The sequence below is a fragment of the Suillus bovinus genome (genome assembly GCF_016758785.1).
Source record: "Suillus bovinus strain UH-Sbo-P2 chromosome Unknown EDB93scaffold_41, whole genome shotgun sequence".
Classification (NCBI taxonomy): domain Eukaryota; kingdom Fungi; phylum Basidiomycota; class Agaricomycetes; order Boletales; family Suillaceae; genus Suillus; species Suillus bovinus.
In genome coordinates this window covers 285,834-309,622 of record NW_024542097.1, presented here as the reverse complement: position 1 = coordinate 309,622, position 23,789 = coordinate 285,834, and the positions used below count along the sequence as shown (strand labels likewise).

The window sequence follows — 23,789 nt, the reverse complement described above, 5'->3', positions numbered from 1 at the left end:
ACTTGGCTCACAACCAGTCTCACCATAGAAGAATTTCAAATCTCTCTCTCTAGAGATGTGAAAAGGCTTGGGAGACATCCTACAGACATTCAATTACTGAGAGTGGCCCGACTTAGGGATAAGCTGCAAACTCAGATAACAAGTTTTCTTGAGATGGCATCTACATATCTTGGATATGAAGTTGATGCAAACGAACTGGATTCTCCAGTAAACAGGGATCATGATTCACTGGATGAAGAAGATTATTCTGATCTCGATGATCATGATCAACATCCGGATCCGGAAACACATACCTCAATATTTCAACCAGAGCTTACTATCATACCTTTGCCTTCTAACCTTGGTGAAGCCAGATGCAAGGCATTAGGTCTAACCAATCTCATGAAAGAGAAATTGTCCTCCGTGAAGGCCAAGCCAATGATGCACTCCATGCAATTAGAGTTCATTTGGTAGATAAGGCTGTGATATTGGGACACGGTCCAGTCAGCTAAGTCACAAGCCACCTCAACCCAGGCATGGACTCGAGTTCGTACGGTGGAAGCAGCAGTCAAACTCAATGCCAGGATATACTGGAAATGCCGGTTGCAGCTAGATCGACTCCCCAATCACAACCTCTTGAAGAAATATCTTCCGTTGAAGAAAAAACACCTGAAGGCAAGCGCTGCAGTGGCTGATTCAAATGCATATGGTCAGAGGAATGCTACCCTTGCATGGTTCTGGTTGCTTGATGTTCAGGGTGATACAGCCAGAAATGACTGGATGACAGAATGTGAGTGTCCATCGCATCCGGTGATATGATGTTATCTGGTCTCACCCACTGAATAGTTATCGGGTGAACTGGCTCTGGACCAAGGCACTTTGTGATCATTGGAATAAAGAGGTCATTCTTGTCAAACATGAAATGCAGTGGACCATCAATTTTTTCAAGCACAAGGCCAAGCAATGGCTTGCTCACATGGACAATGCTGCTTCCAATGAGATGACTGGACATGCATGTTATGCTGCCCGACAATCTCAAATATACCATGACCTGGCCATACATGGGGCAGATTCTTTTTGCAAACTCAGTCCGGATATTCAGGGTGATATACAGGTTGTCAGATGATTCATGGTACCGGTTGTATACTTCCTAGAATGGTTGATATGTAATTTGATAGGACACGTACATAATCATACTTTGTCTGTCTCACCACTACTACAACAACAACAACAATCACCACTACAATTGCTACATCATCCTTCTTTCGCACTCTATGAACCACACTGGAGATCTGGTTGGCTCTGAGCAAGTCATCATGGCCTATTCAGATGATCAGGTCACTGCTGGAGATATTTCTTGTGCCCTATTCTATGCCAATTTGTATTTGTTGGCCATGCGCCTGTATGTGGACAAGAGCTTTTCCACTTCCCTTCCTGGATATGCAGAAGCTTTCCACAAACTCATGAAATGGGAAATGGAGGTATGTATCCGGTCATCCGGCCATCCGGTCATCCGGTCATCCTGATATTGTATTGATCTCAAAGTTGTCATTTGTCATATAGACCTTTGTCACGCCTTTCATCAATATATCCTTCCTCAGCAGGTGCTCCGCTGTCATTCCAACACCCCTTCATCATGTGATTGCAATCATGATCGCACATACATTGGTGGACCGGCAGCTGGATGTCACTGAGTTTTTGACGGATATCAAAGCATTGAACCTCTCTGTGCACTGCAAGGAGTCAGATGAATATGACATTGCTTGTATGCCCGACTACTTTAATGCATGGTGGAAGGACAATCTTGCCTCTTGCAAGGTGTCAGACATGTTGCCAAAGCCATCTGTCCAAGATGTGATGGAGTTGGTTGAGGGCCATTTTGTAGAACTTGTGAGTCCTTGAAACATTGACAGCCCGCACAGGATCCTCACCAAATCCAACATTCAATATTATAATAGCCGGATCATGTGGAAACCGGCCTTCTTCCATATATGCTCAAGCTTGGTCTGGTTTGTACACCGGAGACAATCAGATCAGTATCACTTGCAGAGTGCCGTCAGACGGCAATTGGTAAAGATCTCATGGAAATATTGCAAGGGAGAATGATGAAACTTGCACATTCAAGTGATAGGTTGGCACACTTAGCTGGGCCGGTTGAGGAGATCACGAGGGCTGTGGTTTCCTCACAGACACTCATGGACCAGTTGAATGCAGATGACAGTGCATTCAAAGGACAGTCGAGCATAATGTGATATCTAAAAGCATTCATTTTGTATATTTTATACTGCTTATTGTATTCAATCGCAATAGACATGGGTGGTGATTTCTAGCTTACATCTGATCATGTGAATGACACTGATACCTGCTCATCCTGGTCATGGATCGATCCGACCAGTCTTCTTTTTCTTTCTTCATTACTCATTTTGTTCCTCAACACATGGTGAGTATCCCACAAGACTGGGCATTATACCAGACCGACCTTGCCAGTGAATTGGTGTATGACACCTTTATGTCCAAAATTCATGGACGGTCAGCAAAGCAAATGAGCATTGGACTGTTGGATATCAACACCTGTATTGCTTTGGAGCAACTTGCCAATGTCCTGGCCATCACTTACTCTAATCCTGGTATTCATTTTTGTATATATCATCCTTTCCGGTCGACTAACTTGCCAATAGTTCATCTCAACATTGACATGCTTAGATATAATGAATCCCTTGACAAATATGAATCCAGTCGAAACGAGAAATGAGAGCAAATTCTTTTGGACAGATTCCCTCCTGAAGAACATTGGATCTTGGCAAAACCAAGTGTCATCATTGATTCCGGGGGCAGAATTATTGTCTGGTATTTGCCTGGAGCCATGACCGGCATGATAATGGCCTGTCATCTATTGGCATTCATTTTGTATTTCATCTCATCTGGGTGTATCCAGACAGATATGCATTGTGCTACAAACTCCATGGGCAATTTGCTGAACAATAGCATCACGATCAGCAAGCCTACTGAATGGTGGAATCACAAGTCCAATTTCTGTCTGAGTTTGGATGAGAAGATCACCCCCAGTTGCATCAATATATCTCCAGCTTAGTTTCAGCAAGGAAGAGAGGTACATCCTATTCATATGAATTCAGGTTACCCATCTGAAGTGTCATAGAAATATGGTTTCCCAAATCTTGATCCAGAAGATGGTTTCTCACCTGATGTATCAGCCACATTAAAGGGAGTTGATGGTCACAATATCACGACCTCCCTCCAAATGTCTGGTATCCTTGTCTCTGCTGCACTTTGTATCATGCATCTGGATCTCTATCTTGCCGGAATTCAAACCCAAGTCAGACTGGGTGAATGGGCGAGCCAGTATGAGTTGCATGATATGTGCTATCATTTACAACGTTGGACGTCTGTTTTCAATGTGGTGTCAGTCATTTGCAATTGTCAGTCACCACCTAATAGAGATCTGAAATGTCGACCGGAGGCATTTGATATCATGACCACCGCAGGTATTTACCATCTGGTCATCATGGATTTCATTAATCTTGGGATAAAATTCTTATATAACTCCGGGTCAATGTTGGCCTCATTGTGTCGGCTTGTGAGACATCATATGCACGTGGAGGAGGGCAACCGGATTGTCACTGCATGGTACATGCGAGATAGTATCCATAACTTTGTTGGAACTCCGAGAACAGAGTACACAAAATATGGCAATGTGAAATATGGTGACCTGGTTGAGCAGAGTGCCTCTGTGTAGAGACATTATTGTACACATTGTATACAAATTTTAGTCAGATGGCCCCTTGAGTACCTACCTGATCTATACTACATACTCTTGTAGAGACTGGATGATAACTTTGACCGGATGTCCGGTGTCACATACTCCAGCCCACCTGTTTGCCTCGAGTACACACGTACTCCGGCCCACCCATTTGCCTCAAGTACACATCCCCCAGGCCACCCATTTGCCTTGGGTACACACATAACATGGCCCACCCATTCGCCCTGGGTACACACATTGCCCCAGGCCACCTGTTCACCCTGGGTACACACTTGTCTACGGCCCACCCATTGGCCTTGGGTAAACATTACATCGGCCCACCCAATTGCGCTGGGTACACACATTCACCTGGCCCACACGTTCATCCGGCCCATCCATGTATAAGTTGGGTACACACATCTGCCCTGTCCACCCATTTGACCCATTACACACATCCGTCTGGTCAACATGCATACCCAGCCCATTCCTCTCTGGGAATCAGCCTCAGCCCATCCGTGTGAGGTGGGTACACATCTGTCCGGCCCACTCACTTTATACCCTTGGCCCACCTGTTTGCCCTGGGTACACGCATTCCTCCGGCCCACCCGTTAGCCTTGGGTATACACATTACCTTGGCCCACCCGTTTGCCCTGGGTACACACATTACTCTGGCCCACCCATTCTCATTGGTTACACATGTCTGCCCGGCCCATCCGTGTGAGGCGGGTACATATATACATCCGGCCCATCTGTTTGCCCTGGCTGCAAACATCCAGCTGGCCGACCTGCATACCTGGCCCACCCATTTGCCATGGGTACACACAATTCCCCAGCCCATCCGTGTAAGGCGAGTACATACATATGTCCTGCCCATCCGTTTGCCCTGGTTGACAGCCCATTGCTCTCCAAAACCAGCCTCGGCCCATCCATGTAAGGTGGGTACACATCCGTCCGGCCAACCCACTTTATACCCTTGGCCCACCTGTTTGCCCTGGGTACACACATTCCTCCAGCCCATCCATTTCCCTTGGGTGCACCTGACCCATTCCTCTCCAGTGATCAGCCTCGGCCCATCCATATGAGGTGGGTACACACATCCGTCCGGACAACCTGTATACCTGGCCCATCTGTTTCCTCCTCTGCGCCTGGCCCATTCCTCTCCAGTAACTGGCCTCGGCCCATCCCTGTCATATGGGCACACGCATTCCTCTGGCCCACCTGTCTCCACTGCACACCGTATTCATTACATATAATGTCCCATATAGTAGTATATCTATATACCAATGTCTATACTTTTTACCCTCGGCCCATCCGTGTCCCTCGAGAATACATTCCCTCAGCCTACCTGTCTCCATTGTAAGACCGGATTCACCATAATGTCCTGTATACTAGTACATTCCTATACTACTGTCTGTATTATATACCCCCGGCCCATTCATTTGTCTCGGGTACACACATGACCTCAGCCCACCCATGTATCATGGTACAATTATTGGCATGGGCCCACATGGGATAGCCCATCCCCATTGGTACATTGTCACGTTTGGCTGCCCATCTGAGACGGGTGAATTCACTGAAGTGGCTCAGAGAAGCTAAGCACAACAACCCTAACTTTATTGAAGAAATCTCTGACAACGAGTCTTTACTTGACAAACCTTCCCCACAACCTTTCACACCCTTACCTAAACCCTTCCCGGGGAACAAAATCACTAGAGCCTTTAGTTTCCTTAATTCCTTAACCCCGAATACAGCGAAAAGAGTTGTTGGTGCCCTTTCAAACACAGATACATCTTCTAGTGTTACAACACCTTCCGTACCTACATCTTTGTCCGCTTCAGATACTATAGTGTTCAAGGACTCCGATACTGTAATTATGAAAACGGAAGACACAGGAACAGAAATCCCGAGGCCTATCATCAACCTTGCGAAGGCACGGATCCATGTTCCTCTCACACTTCTTATGCTCACATCACTCCGGAAGATACACCTGGACCCATCTTGCGTCAAGATGAAGAAAGGTCTCGTTCTAGACGATCCCAAGATGAGCGTTATGGACACTTCAACATTCCCGGCAGAATCGACACTTCCAGCTGATTGCTTCTATGAAGCTTATAGTAATTTCCTCAAAATGATGACTCTGGTCGCTGACAAGGCAACTATAAAGTGTTTCATAGAGCATCGCGACTTCTGCTTGTCATGCGACAAGTTTAGCGATGACTAGAACGCAGTCCTAAATTTTGATATAGAAATTCACAGGAAGTTCTTCAATGCTCAATCTTTTCACAATCCGAGCACATATATGCAGCATTGGAACGAAATAAAGATCAACACCTCACTTTCGTCAAATAATGTGCACACTTCAGGGAGTAGTTCTCGTTTCAACCCCTACCCTCAGCGAAAGGCTGAAGGCCAATCATCCGTTGGTTTTTCGAACGATGGGAAGCCCTTTCAGAAGGGCAAAGGGTCGCAAGTATCCGACACGACCCTTTGCATAATCTGTGGTCAGTACGGACATAGAGCCAGTGGATGCACCCACATGCACACAACGAAAGATGTCCCTGTTGTTAGCTCCTGGCAAGGGAAACTTGTTCAAAAATCCTCCTCCAGTCCCATCTGCATTTGTTTCAATCTTGGACGTTGCTTCACCCCTAAACACTCAGCTGACGTCATTCACCTCTGTTCTATCTGCGGAGACAGGAATCATGGAGCCGCTTCAAAGTCTTGCCTCTGATATCCGTGAGCATATCATCACGCCATACGACACCAATGCATATGATGATCTCTTGCACCAATATAACTTGCAACACATTTATCCGACCTTGACATTCAATATGTGCCATGGGTTTCCCATTGGGGACATTCTGCCACTCACCCGCACTTATACACCAAAAAATCATAAATCTGCTTTAGATTATCTTGACATCATTCACGCTTATTGTAACAACGATGTTTCTCTTGGTCGCATGTCAGGCCCATTCTTGGAAGATGAGGTCCACAACATCTTGGGAGGTCATTTCACCTCATCACCACTTGGGGTGGTGGAGAAAGCAGGAGAGCGAGGAAATTTAGGGTCATTCGTGACTTATCTTATCGCAATGCAGATGGTTTCTCGGTCAATGGGTTTCTTGATTCTGACAACTTCCCCACCAAATGGGGTACAGCGGCACATGTTGAAGAAATTGTACGTTCTATGATTCTGGGCTTGTGCAGCCCATTTGGCTGTGTTCACCCCGTTTAGTTGCAAGGGGTGGGTGGGGTGTTCAACCCGCCCTTCATTCAATTCGCCTTCGGGCCTTTCGAGCTCTTCTGACCACATTTGGTCTTAGTTGCTCAGCTTCTCGTACCTTCGGGTACTAGTTGTGCATGCACACTTATCGCTCTCGAGCATCTTGTGCATTCACTTCAGCATGTCTCACGTGTATTCATTCTTCTTCGTCTTCTCCTTCATCACTATTCTCCATTCCATTCCTCATTCATATGTTTGTAGGTCGCCACAGCACCTCCAGGGACACAAGCAGCCACTCTTGATATAGAGGCAGCTTATCAAACTGTGCCTGTCTGGCCACTGCATAAATGTTTTCTGGTTGTGGAGGTTGATGGCTGATACTTTATAGATCACATGTTTCCTTTTGGATTGTCTACAGCAGGAGGCATCCAAGGCAACGTCGCAGACATGACTGTCAACATTCTGCACAGAATGGAATTGGGACCAATCAAGAAGTGGGTCGATGACCACTTGTTCTTTTGTTTTGCCTCGGGTGGAGGGAAGCTGTTAGAAGACGATTCCTTCTCTCCCTTTGTTTACTTACATGACCTCGGCCACATTCTCACTGAATCTCGTCCGCTTGGGGTGCCTTGGCACCCAACCAAATGGACTGACTTTGCCTACATTTTCATTTACCTCAGATTCCTGTGGGACCTAGTCCTGCGCACCATCACACTACCGGAGGTCAAACATTTGAAGTACTGCGACAAGCTTTTCGCATTGCTTGACATTTTGACGAGTGGAAGGCGTATTTCGTGCAAAGATGCTATGAGTATTAATGGAACCTTGTCGCACGTCGCCTTTGTCATACCACATGGCCAGGCATACCTCGCAAACCATTCAGCATTCATAGCTGAGTACCCTTCCATTCATGCCTCTCGCTTCCACCCCTTCATTTCGGATTATGTCTAGCACACCTCCATTCCAGATGTCAGCCCATGCAGGCATCACAGAGGATTTGACCTTACTCAGGGAGTCTTTGGCAAGACAACCTGTGGTAGGGGAACCGCCCACATCTGTTTGCAAATTGCTGAAGCCACAAAAACCTAAAAAGAATAATATTTTGGCACATTCCACCCTTCGTCCTCACATTCTTGCATGTGATCGTGTTCACATTTGGTCCGCTCCTCACTCTACATCTTTCCATTCCTCAGTTCTCTCACACCTTCCTTTCGACGATGTTCTCAAACTCCTCGACGTTATGTTGATCTCTATCGAGGTCAAGACACACGAGAACTATGGAGCTGGACTCCTTAGATTTCATCAATATTGTGACTCGAGGAGGATCCCAGAGCAGTTACGCATGCTGGCACCAGACCACCTCTTGGCCTCATTCATCGCATCATGGGCCGGGAAAGTCACAAGCTCGACTGTCCACAACTGGCTTGCCAGGATCCACTTCTGGCATAACCTCCACAGTGCACCTTGGCATGGTAGAGTACTACTGTGTACAGTGACTTCCAGTCTCGCTAAGGTGGTTCTGCCGTCTTCAAAGAGACCATGCAGACCCCCAGTTACCCTAGAACACATGCACACTCTCGTTCGCCTTCTTGACTTATCCAATGCTTTTGATGCAGCTGTTCTTGCTGTCGCTTCCACCACTTTTTGGTCTTGCTGCAGGTACCTTTGTTGATTATCAATTTGGCCTTCTTCTAATGTTCTGATGTCAGACTTGGGCAGTTGTTAATTGACTCTGCTAATTCCTTTGATTTTACGTGTCATGCACCGCGAAACGCGCTTTACAACATGGTCAAACTCCAATGGGTGTACCTTACATTGTTCTGACGATACCGTGGACTAAGACAACACATGGTGAAGGTGCAAACCTTATTGCTTTGGGGGTGGAGGACCCCTCAAATCCAGTTTCAGCGATCATGCATCACCTCTCAGCCAATGCTTCAGTACCTGATTCAGCTCCCTTCTTCGCATTTGAAACAGATCAAGGCAGCTGGGCGCCCATGATATGGACTTGGTTCATTCACATATTACAGTGACATATTTCCGTATTATATGGGTCACCCGACCTACATAATATCCCATATAAGACAGGCCAGCGGACTATGGGCCGAGGTTATGTATATCCCCGATGTTGACGGATGGGCCCATCTATGCTGATATTATATATATCCTCGAAGATGTCGGGTGGGCCGACATAATGGTTTATTGTATAGATGGGTGGGCCAAGGTACAGGAAGTATTTTGTACACGGGTGGGCGGAGGGAGTGGTGGAATATGTATTATATAGACGGGTGGGCCGATGTAAGGGTTTATTGTATAGATGGGTGGGCTGACATACTGGAATTATTTTGTAGATGGATGGGCTGAGGGAGTGGTGGAATATTTATTATATAGATGGGTGGGCCGAGGTAGTGAGATATCTGTCTGACATTCACGGATTACCGAGTCCCAGATGCCCAAAACCTGAATCCCATTGTGCAACATCCATTCCAGACACCCAAACACCCCACCAAGTGCTGAGTGCCGAGGCCTGTGCCCTGATGTCCGAAGCCCAAAATCCGAAAATATGTATACAACATATCCATATTTCCCTCACTGCACAAATCACCGGGTGTCGAGTACCGAAACCCGAAACTTGACACCTGGTACACAAATCACCAAGTGCCGAGTGCCGAGGCCCGCGCCCAAATGTCAGAACCCCAAACCCTGAACCCCGAAAATATGTATACAACATATCAATATTTCACTCATTGCACAAATCACCGAGTGTCGAGTGCCAAAACCCGAAACTCGAGATACGGTACACAAATCACCAAGTGCTGAGTGCCGAATGCCGATGCCCAAAACCCAACATCCGAAGCCCAAAACCCGAAGCCTGAAACCCAAAAATATGTATACAACATATCCATATTTCCCTCATTGCACAAATCATGGAGTGTCAAGTACTGAAACCCAAAACTCGACACCCAGTACACAAATCACAAGTGCTGTGTGCTGAGGCCTGAGCTCCGATGTCCAAGGCCCAAAACCTGACGTCCGAAGCCCAAAATTCAAAGCCTGAAACCTGATAATATGTATGCAACATATCCATTTTTCCCTCATTGCACAACTCACTGAGTGTCGAGTACCAAAACCCGAAACTTGGAACCCAGTACACAAATCACCAAGTGCAGAGTGCCAAGTGCCAAGGCCCAAAACCCAACATCTGAAGCCCAAATTCCAAAGCCCGAAACCCAAAAACATGTATGCAATATTTCCATTTTTTACTCATTGCACAAATCACTGAGTGTTGAGTGCCAAAACCCGAAACTCAAAACCCGGTGTGCAATACGCAAAGATAATGAAAACATGGAAGTTGTTGTCCAATTTTAGGTGAGTGTATTGGTAGTCTTTTCTTGTCCATTGGTTATCATTTGACCAAGATATAAGCTAAAGAAATCTGAAACATTGGCGAGAATGAAAAATGAAAGTTGTAGTCCAAGTCAAGGTGAGTGTATTGGTAGTCTTTTCTTGTCAATTGGTTATTTCATTACTCGGTACTCGGTACTTAGAAATCAGTGCTCAGTACTTTGTTCTGATACTCGGTACCTGGTGTAATGATAGTCGCGGCACTGGGCTCAAAACCCGTGTTTTTGATACTCACATTAAACAGTATTTGTCCGACGCATCCCTGACATTCTGATCCTGATCCCGACGCCCGACCCCAGCCTGAAAGTTTCGGACCCAGCGTTTTTGCATCGGACTCCTTCCTATGTCCTGTCTAGTCGTATCCATCCCCACTGGTGCATATTTACTCATTTTCGCATTATTGAATATTACAGACAGCGTTATTACATGTAAGCATAGACCATTGCACTTTTGACATTTTTCACAATTTTCAGTATCTTGCCCTTGCATCCATGATCCAACCTTTAATATATAATGAGCATAGCTTATATTATTGCCTCTTATGACCAAGATCAGCTCACAATAGGCTGGAGTTTGTGAGCTAGTGTGCATACTTGCCATTTCTCCTGATAAGGGGCCCATACGTTCAAAACATTGAATCTTCATGATCAGAAACCTGGAGTACATTTAAAATATATTAAGTATCATAGACATAAATTTACAGACAAATCTGCCAAGAATTGAGTACTGAGGAAGTGAAATAGATAAGAAATGGAGTGTGGGAAACTTCAAAGACCCAAAGCATCGAAAATGGTCAGTGAAGCAATAATAGGACTTTAATGCTGAGTCAACTCATGTTTTCACTATATCCCTTCCACCCACCCCCTACCCTCAAGGCAGTAGGCAGTATGGGTTCCTTAGGTAGTTTACAATCTATCCTACATATTTTTATTGAAATCTTTGGCCTGAATCATCTATAAATGCGACTTTGTAAAAATATGTCTATTGTCACATTTCACACATGTGCCTGTCATTACATCAATCCTTCATGTATCTTTCTAAACTATTAGGGCTATTATAATGGACATATATGGGTGTTATTCCAGGTCTCTGATCCCATCACAGGCTTGTCATGTTGGATATCTCAACATAATGTGCAAGTCTCCCTATTAATATTCATTCTTTTATCTGTATGCTCACTTACTGCACACATGTACAAATGCACACCTCATCTTTACATCATTGCTAACATGCCAGACAAATATATAATCCTCATACCTGCATCATCCTACCTCAGTCTATTTGTTCTCAGACTGAGGTATGACTATACATTCATTATCATACTCGACACTGACTAACATTTAATATAGTCTTCAAATAATCTTCCATTGACAAGAATGACATGAGTATGAAAATCAGTGGTTCTGAGCCCAGCACCGCAACCATCACTACACTGAGTACCAATACTTGGTAGGACCACCAATACACTCACATAGACTCGGACTACAACCTTCATTAAGAAAGTGAAGCATAATAATAATTTTCATTTTTCATTATCATTTTCCTATATTGACTAGCGAGTCCCGAGTCCCGACCCTTGGTAGTCAATACAATTCCCAAGTTATTTGAACCCTACATCAATGGATAATACATACAAATACAGAATTCATGTCCAGTTGTAGTCACGTGTACCGGGTGTTGAGTTTCAGGTTTCGGTACTCAACACTTGGTGATTTGTGCAGTGAGGGAAATATGGATATGTTGTATACATATCTTTGGGTTTCAGGCTTCGGGTTTCAGGCTTTGGATGTCAGACCTCGGCACTCAGCACTCAGCACTTGGTGATTTGTGTACCGGGTGTTGAGTTTCGGGTTTTGGTACTCAACACTCGGTGATTTGTGCAGTAAGGGAAATATGGATATGTTATATACATATTTTCGGGTGTCATGCTTCGGGTGTTGGGCTTCAGACGTTGGGGCTCGGGCCTCGGCACTCGGCACTTGGTGATTTGTGCAATGAGTGAAATATTGATATGTTGGATACATATTTTCGGGTTTCAGGCTTTGGGTTTCAGCCTTCGGACATTGGGCTTCAGGCCTTGGCACTCGGCACTTGGTGATTTGTGTACTGGGTGTCGAGTTTCGGGTTTCGGTACTTGACACTTGGTGATTGGTGCAGTGAGGGAAATATGGATATGTCATATACATATTTTCAGGTTTCAGGCTTCAGGTTTCGGGCTTTGGACATTGGGGTTCGGGCCTTGGCACTTGGCACTTGGCACTTGGTGATTTTTGTACCATGCTTTGAGTTTCGGGTTTTGGCACTCGACACTCGGTGATTTGTGCAGTGAGGGAAATATGGATACGTTATATACATATTTTCGGGTGTCATGCTTCGGGTTTCGGGCTTCGGCCATCAGGCCTCAGCACTCAGCACTCGGCACTTGGTGATTTGTGTACTGGGTGTTGAGTTTCGGGTTTCAGTACTGGACACTCGGTGATTTGTGCAATGAGTGAAATATTGATATGTTGTATACATATTTTCGGGTTTCAGGCTTCGGGTTTCGGGCTTCAGACATTGGGGCGCAGGCCTCAGCACTCGGCACTTGGTGATTTGTGCAGTGAGGGAAATATGGATATGTTGTATACATATTTTCGGGCTTCGGGCCTCGGCACTCGGTATTTGATGATTTGTTTAATGTAAATAAAAAATGGGCATGTTGCATACTGGGTTTCAAGTTTTGGGTTTTGGCACTCGACACTTGGTCATTTGTGCAATGACTGAAAAATGGATATGTTATATACATGTTTTCAAGTTTCGGACTTTGGGGTTCGACCCTCGGCACTCGGTACTTGGTGATTTGTGTACTGGGTCTCGAGCTTCAGGTTTTGTCACTTGACACTCGGTGATTTGTGCAATGAATGAAAAATGGACATTTTGCATACATGTTTTTGGGTTCTGGGCTTCAGATTTTGGGTCTCAGGCTTCGGGTCTATCAGGACTCAGCACTCAGTGATTTGATAACTGGACTTTTAAGCTTCAGGCTTTGGGTGTTCAGGTGTTCATGTGTTTGGTGTAAGGAAATAGAAATTTCAGACATTTTCACCAGTTTCCAGTTTCCAGTCTCGAGCTTGGGGTGTTCGGGTGTCCGGAATGGATGTTGCACAATGGGATTCAGTTTTTGGGCATCTGGGACTCGGTAATCCATAAATGTCAGACAGATATCTCACTACCTCGGCCCACCCATCTATATAACATCCCCTTCCATCAGCCCACCCGTCTATATAATAAATATTCCACCACTCCCTCAGCCCATCCGTCTACAACATAATTCCAGTATGTCAGCCCACCCATCTATACAATAAACCCTTACATCAGCCCACCCATCTATACAATAAACCATTACATCAGCTCATCTGACATCTTCAAGGATATATATAATATCAGCATAGATGGGCCCACCCATCAACATCGGAAATAATATCCCTCCTGGCCCATCCGTCAACATCGGGGATATACATAACATTGGCCCATAGTCCACTGGCCCGTCTTATACAGGATATTATGTAGGTCGGGTGACTTGTATAATATGGAAATATGTCACTGTAATATGTGTAAGTCAATGATATTTTGGTGAAAGACAGCCCTTTGGACATGGGTTTCAATTCACCTCCGGTTCAACATGGTCATCTGGATTTGGACATGGGTTTTCATTCACCTCTGGTTCAACATTGTGATCCGGACCAGATGTCATTAGACATGGGTTTTAATTCGCCTGTGGTTCAACATGATCATCTGGACCAGAGGCCTCCCGGCGTTGATCCAGTTGATATTCTGGATCAGTCAGGTGAGTTTTATCATTGTATTAGGTTACAGTGTTACATGTACATTCAGTGGGTCTTCAATCAGAAGAGACACCTTTGGACATGGGCTTTGGGACAGATCCGGCACATGATCTTGCCCATCATTTGAATATTCAACTGGAAGAGACACCTTTGGAGATGGGATTCGAGACACTGGATCCGGTACATGGTCTTCCGTATCAGTCGTGTAGGTCTTATCATGCCATCAAATATCACTGTTACTCATTCAAATTTAGCCATGGTTAGTGAACCGGAACCTATGGGATTTGTGATTCAGCATGCTGTAGGTGACTTGCGCTTGGCAATACACTGGTTGGAGATGGAAAGGGCTCATGGTACAATGTTGCCAGAAGAAGCCCTTGTTAGCAAGGAAGTTCTTCAGGCCACTAGTGAGTTATTGTTGGCATTTCAACTTATATCAATATACCGACTGTCGACATGACATCTATATATATACCATTGATACTTTCCACCCCTTGTATAGTACATTCAATGAAATGTGATGATTATGCTCTTTGCATGTAATTAACTTTATAAGACAGCTTGGCAGCTCTAGTGGAGTGCTTTGGCTCGGGCTTATCAATGGGAGTTCCATGTGTTTTAGTTTTCTTACCAGTGCTCTGTGTTGTGGAAGGAGCCGTTGGTTTAGGTGCAGGTATCTTCTGACCGGACTTCTTCATTCGACCGGCTGATGCAGGACCAACAAAGCTACTTCTCAATGCAGTTTTGGGAGGCAGTGGGGCTGTAGAATGATTGCTGGATGATCCTGCTGAAGGAGTGCCAGCATTGTCCTCCAGTGGTATGTTGCGCCCAATGACATTTGATTTAGATTTCTTGACCAATGGGCTGGAATTTTCCTCCGCATGAAATCTGACTGCTCTGCTTCGCTTTCCAATAGATTGATGCTCTAGGGGCGGTGATTGGACTTCAGCATCACCTTCTTCATCCCCATTCTCATCCTCACCACTTGACTCCGGTTCCACCCTTCCAGCCGGCTTACCGGATAATTTTCCGGTTGACTTGGCAGGTGGTTTTTTTAACCAGAATAGATTGGTCAGCTTTGCCTGGCTTTCTGGTCGATTTCCGGTTGGATGGCGGTAATCGGGCTTCATCGTTTTCACCTTCACCTTCACCATCCTCGCCCTCACTGCTTGATTCTGGTTCCACCCTCCTGGTTGACTTGCCAGATGACTTTCCAGTCGACCTGCCAGTTGGTTTGTGAACCGGACTACCTGACTCTGGTTCCACCCTGCCGGTTTTGTTTTCACCCTCACCCTCACCCTCACCATCCTCACCCTCACTGCCTGACTCCGGTTCCACCCTGCCGATTGACTTGCCAGATCATTTTCCAGTCGACCTGCCGGTTGGTTTTTGAACCGGGCCTGTGTCCTTTGCTGTTACTGGACTGCATGTTGTGCTAGAGTCACTCTCTGAGATCTTCTCCACCGGTTCCCTCATCTCCTTCTCATGGTCTTGCCAGCCTTTGAATTCAAATGTTGGCCGAACCTTGTCCTTTTGTCTCTGATGCCAGAACTGCAAGAGCCAGTCAGCTTCATGCAACTGAAGCTTGGACGGGTCCTTGATCTTTCCACCGGTAGGTAAAAACTTGGGCTCGATAAAATTCTCTTGAGCCTCCATCACTGCAGACCAAGGAACAGACTCCTTTGGCTTTTGACTGCAAAACCCTGCAAAATAAGTAGTTCCTTTATCAACCCTGCAGATATTTCATTCGTGAAACTTACTGTAGTGTTTTGTGAGGAATGTCCGGATAAGAGACTTTTTGTTTTCTAAGTTGAGGGACTCAATATCCGGTATGACTGGAAGCCCATAGGCATCGACCTCTAAAGTGAACTCCTTCTTTCTCCTTTGGTTTCTGCTCTCCTTTCCATCTGCATCCTCATTGCCATCGTCATCATCATTCCGGTCAATTGCTGGCATCACATGGTGTAAGTACTTGACCAGATGCATCAACATTGCACAAAAAGACACTTACCAAACTCTTCTCCGACATAGGCATTCCACTCTGGTAACATGGGCTTCCAGTCCTTTGTATTTGTAAAACTATTGCCCTCTAACTTTTCATTGAAGTCAATTCTTATGACGAGATCAGGCCATCTTTACCGGTTGAGAGAATGAAAATGTCACTCACCCATTGATCCTCACTTTGCCTTCCTTGGTTTTCCATGCAGACAATATGAATATCCTCATACCGGCCTGCCTCCATAACTGAGTTGCAAGATCCTTCATCATACCAGGAGCTTTCTTCTGAGTGAACTCAGCCTGGACATCTGTAGGAGGAGCACTACTAGACCATTCTATCGCAGTCTTATTTGCTTCCTTCAGCTGCTCTTCAGATAAATTGGCCATAATTGCATTGACCGCACCCTGGTAGTGTTTAATCAATTCCTTCCCTTCTGGCCTTGCTCCAGTCTTTTCAAGGATCTCCTTCTTGTACTGGTGTTCTATCACCAACCAGGTAGTCCATTTCTTACTGAACTTGCTTTGTTTTTTGAGTGTCTTTTCAGCTCTCTGGTTATATAACCAGTCCTAGTACATCTTCATCCATCATGAGCATTTATGAAATTAGAAGATGGACTGCTTACAGATTTCCTTTTCTTCAACAGCCAGGCATCCATCTTAGGGGCTTGCATCTTGGCCTCTTTTATGACCACCCTCAAAATTGTTTTCCTATCCTTACCAATTGCTTCCTTCCATTCTTCTAGGTGAGATTGTAAGACCAGCAGCTCTTCCTCAGTCAATTTCTGCTTGGTCTTTTGGGGGCTGTGTACTGATGAGTTGGATCAGGCCATTGCAAAGCAGTTGAGGTCTTGGTAGAAGAAAGGATACAGTATAATATTACATAGCCAATCACCACCATGTATCCGATAGTAAACCAAACAAGAGATTGTCTGCCAACATGATACTCTCAGGCTTAACATGCCCTGTGTTTCCGGTTCATAGAATTTAGGACTGCAAAACACACAAACTTAGACCAAGTTTATCATATAGTATACAGGCAGCATACAGTAATACTCTCAAATATGCCATACAGCATAGGGAGACACATTTATACCGGAAGAAATCCATGGGAATTGGGATGATGGCAGGATTACAATGTTTGATTGACCGACTCCAAAATGATGAAACTTATGGCAAACTCAGTTGCTCTGACCTTAATATATCCTAAATAGAGATGATGTTCCAAGATTTCTGATCGCCTGGTAACCTTACTAACACACAGGAACAGAAAATGTAGTAATCCGGTGATTCAAATCACTCAGAGGCCGGAGTTGGTACCTCAATGACAAACAGGAATGGTAATCTGGTGATTCAAATTGCTCAGAGGCTGGAGTTGAAGGAAGGCACAGGTGTAAAGTTATATGCCTGCCGATCATCAAGCTTAAGTGCACTCCCCAGCCCAACAATCCTTTAGGTCCTGGTATCAATCATGGCAAATACTAAACAAAAGGGAATCACATACACTCCTCTGATGAAGAAACGATTGCCTCAGCTATATAAACTGAAGGAGAAAACTACTTCCAGAGGAACCAGGTCATCTTGGGTGAAAGATTCATGGTCCCCGAAAACAAAGTCGGTGACATCATCACCAACAAAATCTCCCTCAAAGCAAACAGCCGGGTTCTCTCAGATGCTCTATGATGGTGCTGACTTTGACTTTGACCAAGGCTATATGCCTCAGCCTAAATTACCAAAATCTCTGGCAAGCAGAAGTTCTTCTGATATCTACAGTCTTCATCTGACCGGATCATGCAGAGTCAGAATGAATATCTCCGGCAATAGAAGCGCAAGTTCAAGGACTACATAAATTTACTCATGGTCCGAGAAACCCCTCCTCTGGACCGGCTTTGTGAAGTTTGCAAGAAGGATGGGGTTTATAAATGCCATGGGTGTTTCAATGAGCCCCTGTTTTGCACAGAGTGCTGCAGAACCCAGCATTAAAGACATCCTTTCCATCGCATCAGTCAATGGACTGGATCATTTTTTTAAGAAACTTCACTTATGAAAGTTGGCCTGCACATTCACCTTGCTCATGATGGCACTCTATGTCCCAGCAGCACTGAGTACTCATCAGACCTCTTTGAATGGTCAGATACCAATGAAAATATAGACCATAATGATTATCCAGAGGGAACTTCCATTCCACTTGTCGCAGATTCAGATCATCCAGCTACAACCATAGTGGACAAATCCGGTGTTCACTCCCTATCCATATGGTATTGCCACTGCCCCAGAGCTCTAAACCCGGATATGCAGCTCTTTCAAGCAGGCTTGTTTCCAGCATCCTTCATCAGACCAAAAACTGCATTTACATTCTCCGTCTTGGACGACTTTCTGCTAGACAACCTTGAATGTGGTACATCAGCCATGAATTACTACAGTAAGATCCAGAGGCTAACCTCCAGCATCTTTCCATTGATGGTTCCAGTAAGTCGGTTTTCATTTTCTGTACTTCAGCTGGTCATTGAACAATAATATTTGCAGGATCGCTACAGAGAGCTCATGAGGACTGCCAGACAATGGCATCAATGTAAGCTCTACAAGTGACATGGGTTTGCCCATAAAAACGATGAGCCTAAGACTGGTGTAGAAAGCTGATTTCTGCTGGGCTCAGCAGAAATCGTACTACCTAGACAACAAATATTTAGGTAGATCTCCTAAAGGGATTGCTAATTGGTATTAGTGGTAAAAATGTGTCAGTAATGCAAATAACAAAATGTCTGATGGTGCGAAATGATGTCCGAAGGTACTTATCCAATGTCCGAAGCCAAAGTGCGATGTCCGAGATTTCGGACTTTTGGACTTCACAATAATGAGTCGGAAACTTTATAATGAGTGTCAGGTTGCAAGCGGTATGCACGAGTATAACAAGTGACGGAGTATGATGGTGAACGAATGGTAATATTTTGCAATGCAACTAAGAACTACGAGAATATTCTGGGTGATCCGCAGAGTCGGGAAACGGCTCCTAACTACTGGATCATGATTGCTACGGGTCACTACAGAGTATTTAAGTAAGTACATAGAAATTTGGAAAACTACAGGCGAAGATAGTAGCGCTATATTTCAGGTCCGATGTCCTATGTAATAAGACACGAGGTGCTGTGGACATGTAATAACGCGGTCCGAATGTCAGAAAATGTGCACGGGAATAACTACGCACCTAGTGAGGCTAGTTCGGATGGACAGCTAGTTCAGATGGACAGGACACGGGATGGACAAGTGCGCGCAAAGTGCGATTGGCCGATGCGATGTCTGAAGGTCCGATGCGCCGGATCCGATACAGAGTGGCTCGGACATGTGCGAAAGTGCATCAGGACATGTGCGCATATGTTTCAGGTGTTGACGTGAGTATGGAAATATGTGGTTTTGAGCCCAACACCACGACCATCGCTACACCGGTGACCTCACCCTATTTTGTCCGGCATGTCCTCAACTGGGGATAAATTTGGACTGGTCAACTGGTATGGCCACTCAGCCTGATGACACCCCTTCCTGGCTCTTCACCAGGACTTTGGTCATGGATGGTAATTTTAAAGCCGAGCACCTCCATCCGGTGAATCCATCCGATGAAGTATCATTGATGGATGGTCTTGCATTCATGGTCAGAGATGAAAGATACAAGAGTCATTTGGCTGTTGCCCAAGACCATGTCCAAAAGTCAGATTGTAACAATCACCACACAGTCAATCAAGCAAATGCCTCCCGACAAAAGCTAGAGGCCACTGGTATAGGAGGATGTGCATGTGCATGGCATGGATGTTTTGTCCCACATTCCATGGTGGATTTTCAGAAGGATGAAAGGTAAATAGACATTGCATCTGGTTACATGTATTTCCGGTCTTACTGATCTCGAAAATAATCAGGCAGATGAACATGGACTATGCCTTGAGTCAAGCACTCAACTACCATACAGATGGAATCTCATGAGGAATAATGTTCTATGATATAAATTGTCAGTATAATAAGTTTCTCAAGGACCGGATCGCATCAAGCATGTATCTGTCAATCCCTATTGACATGGATATCATTCCTGGAATAGGTTTGTGGCATGTGCATGGCCATCAGGACAGCTGCTATGTCCGGTATGCATCAAATTTTATCCATGGGACTGGCAGGATAGATGGAGAGATCATGGAAACACTCTGGGCATCTTTAAACATAATCTCCCCATCAGCCAGGGGCATGGGAACTCCTCATTGCAAGGAGGTATTGGATTATCAGATGAACTGATTCAAACTTCATGAAAATAATTCACATAAGTGAGTTTCCAATATCCGGATGTACAAATATGTCCCGGTCTCATATAAGTCATTCCCGGCTGACCTGCCCCTCAGCCAAATGTCTTTACAGAAAGTTTAAAGAGGCTGTTAAGGGTGCTGCAGAGAGCACACTCTCATTCCAAAATCTTAACAAGACAGTTCAGCCTGCCATGGTCATTCTTTGGGAAGCAGAGGAGGCTCTTGCTCAGGCAAACAGACTGAAGGATCCGACAGCCATGGACATTTATGAGGTCCGGTTGGAAAAAGGCAAGTGTCAAATTCTACTACTACTCATCCGGGCCCGATCACATACTGATTATTATGCAGGATGGCATGATCTACAGCTCCAACTAGAAAGCAGCAGGAGTTGCACCTGCTGGAGGCTCAAAATTGCCCAGATCATCTAGCTACCAATTCCCTTAGTCGACGAGGAGCAGCCACTTGGCTCACAACTGGTCTCACCATAGAAGAATCCCAAATCTCTCTCTCTAGAGATGTGAAAAGGCTCGGAAGGCATCCTACAGACATTCAATTGTTGACAGTAGCCCGACTCAGAGATAAGCTGCAAACTCACATTACAAGCTTTCTTGAGATGGCACCTACCTATCTTGGATTTGTGGTTGATGGCAATGAATTGGATTCTCCAGGTAGACAGGGTTCATAATTCACTGGATGAAGATTATTCCGATCTCAATGATCACAATCCGGATCCGGATCCGGAAACACATCATGCCTCCATCTTTCAACCTGAGCTCACTATCTTACCTTTGCCTTCCAACACCGATCTCATGAAAGAAGAAACTGCCCTTCGTGAAGGTCAGGCCAATGATGCCCTTCATGCAATTAGAGTTCATTTGGGAGATAAAGCTGTTATATTCCAGAATACTATCTGGTCAGCCAAGTCACAAGCCTCCTCCACCAGGGCATGGACTCAGGTTCGCTCAGTGGAAATGGTAGTCAATCTTAATGCCAGGATATATTCAAAATGTCAGTTGCAGCTAGCAAAACTCCCTGATCATGACCTGCTGAAGAAGTATCTTCCACTAAAGAAAGAACACCTGAAGGCAAATGCTGCAGTTGCAGATCCAAATGCACGTGGTCAGAGGGATGCTACTCTCGCATGGTTCTGGTCAATAAATGTTCAGGGTGATACATCCGGAAATGACTGGATGACAGAATGTGAGTATCCAGCATATCCGGTGATATTGGGTGATCCGGTCTTACATATTGCAACAACAGTCTATAGAGTCAATTGGCTCTGGACAAAGGCCCTATGCAATCGTTGGAATGAAGAGGTCATTCTTGTCAAACATGAAATGCAGTGGTCTGTCAATTTCTTTACCTACAAGGCCAAGCAATGGTTAAGTCTCATGGACAATGCCACTTCCACTGGGCTGACCGGACATGCATGTTATGCTGCCCGACAATGTCACATATATCAACAACTAGCTGCACATGCAGCGGAGTCATTTCAGAAAGTGATTCCAGTTATTCAGCTGGAAGTACTGGTTGTTACATAATTCATAGTACCGGTACCAGTTACATAGTTCCCGGATTAGCTAATATGTAGTTATATTGAAAATGTGGGCATAAAACAAACTTTGTTTGTCTCACCATCACATCATCGTCATACACTCACCATGAACAACGCCATCACTTTGGTTCCCTCTGATTAAATCATTGTGGCCTACTTGGATGGTGAGATCACTGCCGGAGAGATTTCTCGTGCTTTGTTCTACGCCAATTCTCACTTGTTGGCCATGCGCCTGTATATTGACAAGAGCTTTTCCACCGCCATGCCTGGTTATGCAGAAAATTTTTACACACTCATGCAATGGGAAATGGAGGTAAGTATCCAGTTGTCCAGTTGTCTGGTTGTCCGGATGTCCGGTCCACCGGACAATTCTTATCTTGCACTCAAATAATGTCGCCTGTCATATAGACTTTTGTAACTCCATTCATCAACATATCCTTCCTGAGCAGGTGCTCCGCCACCATTCCAAAACCTCTCCACAATGTGATTGCAATTTTGGTTGCGCATAAATTGGCGAACCAGCAACTGGATGTGAATGAGGTCCTGATGGAAATCAAAGCATTGCCTCTCTCTGTCAATTCCGCCACATCAGATGAATATGACATCGCTCATATGCCAGACTACTTTAATGCCTGGTGGAAGGAGAACCTAGGCTCTTGCAGGGTGCCAGACATGTTGCCAAAATCATCTGTCCAAGATGTGATGGAGTTGGTTGAGGGCCGTTTTTCAGAACTTGTAAGTCCATGAGATCTTGACCTCCTACACCGGATCCTCACTAAATCTTACTTGCATTGTAATAGCCGGATCATGTGGAAACCGACCTCCTCCCATATATGCTCACACTTGGCCTGGTTTGTCAACCGGACATGGTCGGATCAGCATCTCTTGAGCAGTGCCGTCAGATGACAATTGGTAGAGAGCTGTTGGAAATTTTGCAGAGAAGGATGACAAACTTTTTGAGTTCAAGTAATAAGTTGGCCGGAGTAGTTGGGCCAGTTGCTGAACTCACTAGGGCTGTGGCGTCCTCACAATCACTAATGGACCAGTTGAATACAGATGACAGTGCATTCGTATGGTCAAGCCCAATCTGACATCTGGAAGCCTTCAGTAGATATGTTATACTCATGTATATTAAAATGCAATGTAAATGGGTGGTGATTTTCGAAGATGAAATCCGGTTCATTGCATGTGACACAGATTTCTGCTCATTATTATCCAGTTATGGATTCATCAAACACTTTTCTTTCCTCATACTTTAACCACTCATTTATTTCCTCAACACATGACAACAATTCCACTGGACCGGGCATTATACCAGACCTACCTTGCCAGTGAATTGGTTTATTACTCCTTCATGTCCAAGATTTATCGACAACCGGTAAAGCCAATGAGTGTTGGACTTTTAGATGTTGACACTTGTATTGCTTTGGAGCAGCTTGCCAATGTCCTGGCCATTGCTTACTTCAATCCTGGTATGCATTCTCGCATATATATCTGTGCTGGTTGAGTAACTTGGCAACAGTTCATCTCAAAATTGACATGGTCAGATACAATGAATCTCTGGAAAAATATGAATCCGGACGAAGTGAGAAACAAGAGCAAACTCTTTTAGACAAATTCCCTCCTGCAGAACAGGTTGTCCTAATAACACCGAGTGTCATCATTGATTCTGGAGGCAGAATAATTGTCTGGTATTTACCCAGAGCCATGACTGGCATGATAATGGTTTGTCTTATATCCACATTCATTTCTTATTTCATCTCAT

General features: G+C 44.9%; 9 protein-coding genes across 9 annotated transcripts; 7 read left to right on the top strand and 2 right to left on the bottom strand.

Moving 5' to 3' along the window:
- Positions 1-621: 621 nt before the first annotated feature.
- EDB93DRAFT_1088137 (uncharacterized protein) lies at positions 622-1,105 on the top strand (the record flags this gene model as incomplete). The annotated part of the gene is made up of 2 exons (XM_041446106.1): positions 622-773; positions 826-1,105. Coding segments are annotated over 2 exons (432 nt in total), but the record flags the coding sequence as incomplete, so codon positions are not given.
- Positions 1,106-3,172: 2,067 nt separating this feature from the next.
- Positions 3,173-3,733, top strand: EDB93DRAFT_1088254 (uncharacterized protein; the record flags this gene model as incomplete). The annotated part of the gene is made up of 1 exon (XM_041446120.1): positions 3,173-3,733. A coding segment is annotated over one exon (561 nt), but the record flags the coding sequence as incomplete, so codon positions are not given.
- A 4,139-nt stretch (positions 3,734-7,872) lies between these two features.
- Positions 7,873-8,786, top strand: EDB93DRAFT_1251982 (uncharacterized protein; the record flags this gene model as incomplete). Its single annotated transcript, XM_041453233.1, has 2 exons — positions 7,873-8,621; positions 8,672-8,786. The coding sequence occupies 2 exons, from the start codon at positions 7,873-7,875 to the stop codon at positions 8,784-8,786; spliced, it is 864 nt and encodes a 287-aa protein (XP_041306191.1).
- Positions 8,787-14,093: 5,307 nt separating this feature from the next.
- On the top strand, positions 14,094-14,651 carry EDB93DRAFT_1251981 (uncharacterized protein; the record flags this gene model as incomplete). Its single annotated transcript, XM_041453232.1, has 3 exons — positions 14,094-14,193; positions 14,241-14,396; positions 14,446-14,651. 3 exons carry the CDS (start codon positions 14,094-14,096, stop codon positions 14,649-14,651), a joined length of 462 nt encoding a protein of 153 aa, XP_041306190.1.
- A 64-nt stretch (positions 14,652-14,715) lies between these two features.
- EDB93DRAFT_1251980 (uncharacterized protein) lies at positions 14,716-15,321 on the bottom strand (the record flags this gene model as incomplete). The annotated part of the gene is made up of 1 exon (XM_041453231.1): positions 14,716-15,321. One exon carries the CDS (start codon positions 15,319-15,321, stop codon positions 14,716-14,718), a length of 606 nt encoding a protein of 201 aa, XP_041306189.1.
- A 229-nt stretch (positions 15,322-15,550) lies between these two features.
- EDB93DRAFT_1251979 (uncharacterized protein) lies at positions 15,551-16,860 on the bottom strand (the record flags this gene model as incomplete). Its single annotated transcript, XM_041453230.1, has 5 exons — positions 15,551-15,894; positions 15,952-16,140; positions 16,203-16,303; positions 16,359-16,756; positions 16,813-16,860. 5 exons carry the CDS (start codon positions 16,858-16,860, stop codon positions 15,551-15,553), a joined length of 1,080 nt encoding a protein of 359 aa, XP_041306188.1.
- A 1,546-nt stretch (positions 16,861-18,406) lies between these two features.
- Positions 18,407-18,655, top strand: EDB93DRAFT_1046531 (uncharacterized protein; the record flags this gene model as incomplete). The annotated part of the gene is made up of 1 exon (XM_041444630.1): positions 18,407-18,655. A coding segment is annotated over one exon (249 nt), but the record flags the coding sequence as incomplete, so codon positions are not given.
- Positions 18,656-20,920: 2,265 nt separating this feature from the next.
- On the top strand, positions 20,921-22,010 carry EDB93DRAFT_1088192 (uncharacterized protein; the record flags this gene model as incomplete). Its single annotated transcript, XM_041446114.1, has 3 exons — positions 20,921-21,106; positions 21,138-21,669; positions 21,730-22,010. Coding segments are annotated over 3 exons (999 nt in total), but the record flags the coding sequence as incomplete, so codon positions are not given.
- A 276-nt stretch (positions 22,011-22,286) lies between these two features.
- On the top strand, positions 22,287-23,115 carry EDB93DRAFT_1251977 (uncharacterized protein; the record flags this gene model as incomplete). The annotated part of the gene is made up of 5 exons (XM_041453229.1): positions 22,287-22,337; positions 22,433-22,759; positions 22,825-22,893; positions 22,941-22,990; positions 23,037-23,115. The coding sequence occupies 5 exons, from the start codon at positions 22,287-22,289 to the stop codon at positions 23,113-23,115; spliced, it is 576 nt and encodes a 191-aa protein (XP_041306185.1).
- Between the last annotated feature and the right edge of the window lie 674 nt (positions 23,116-23,789).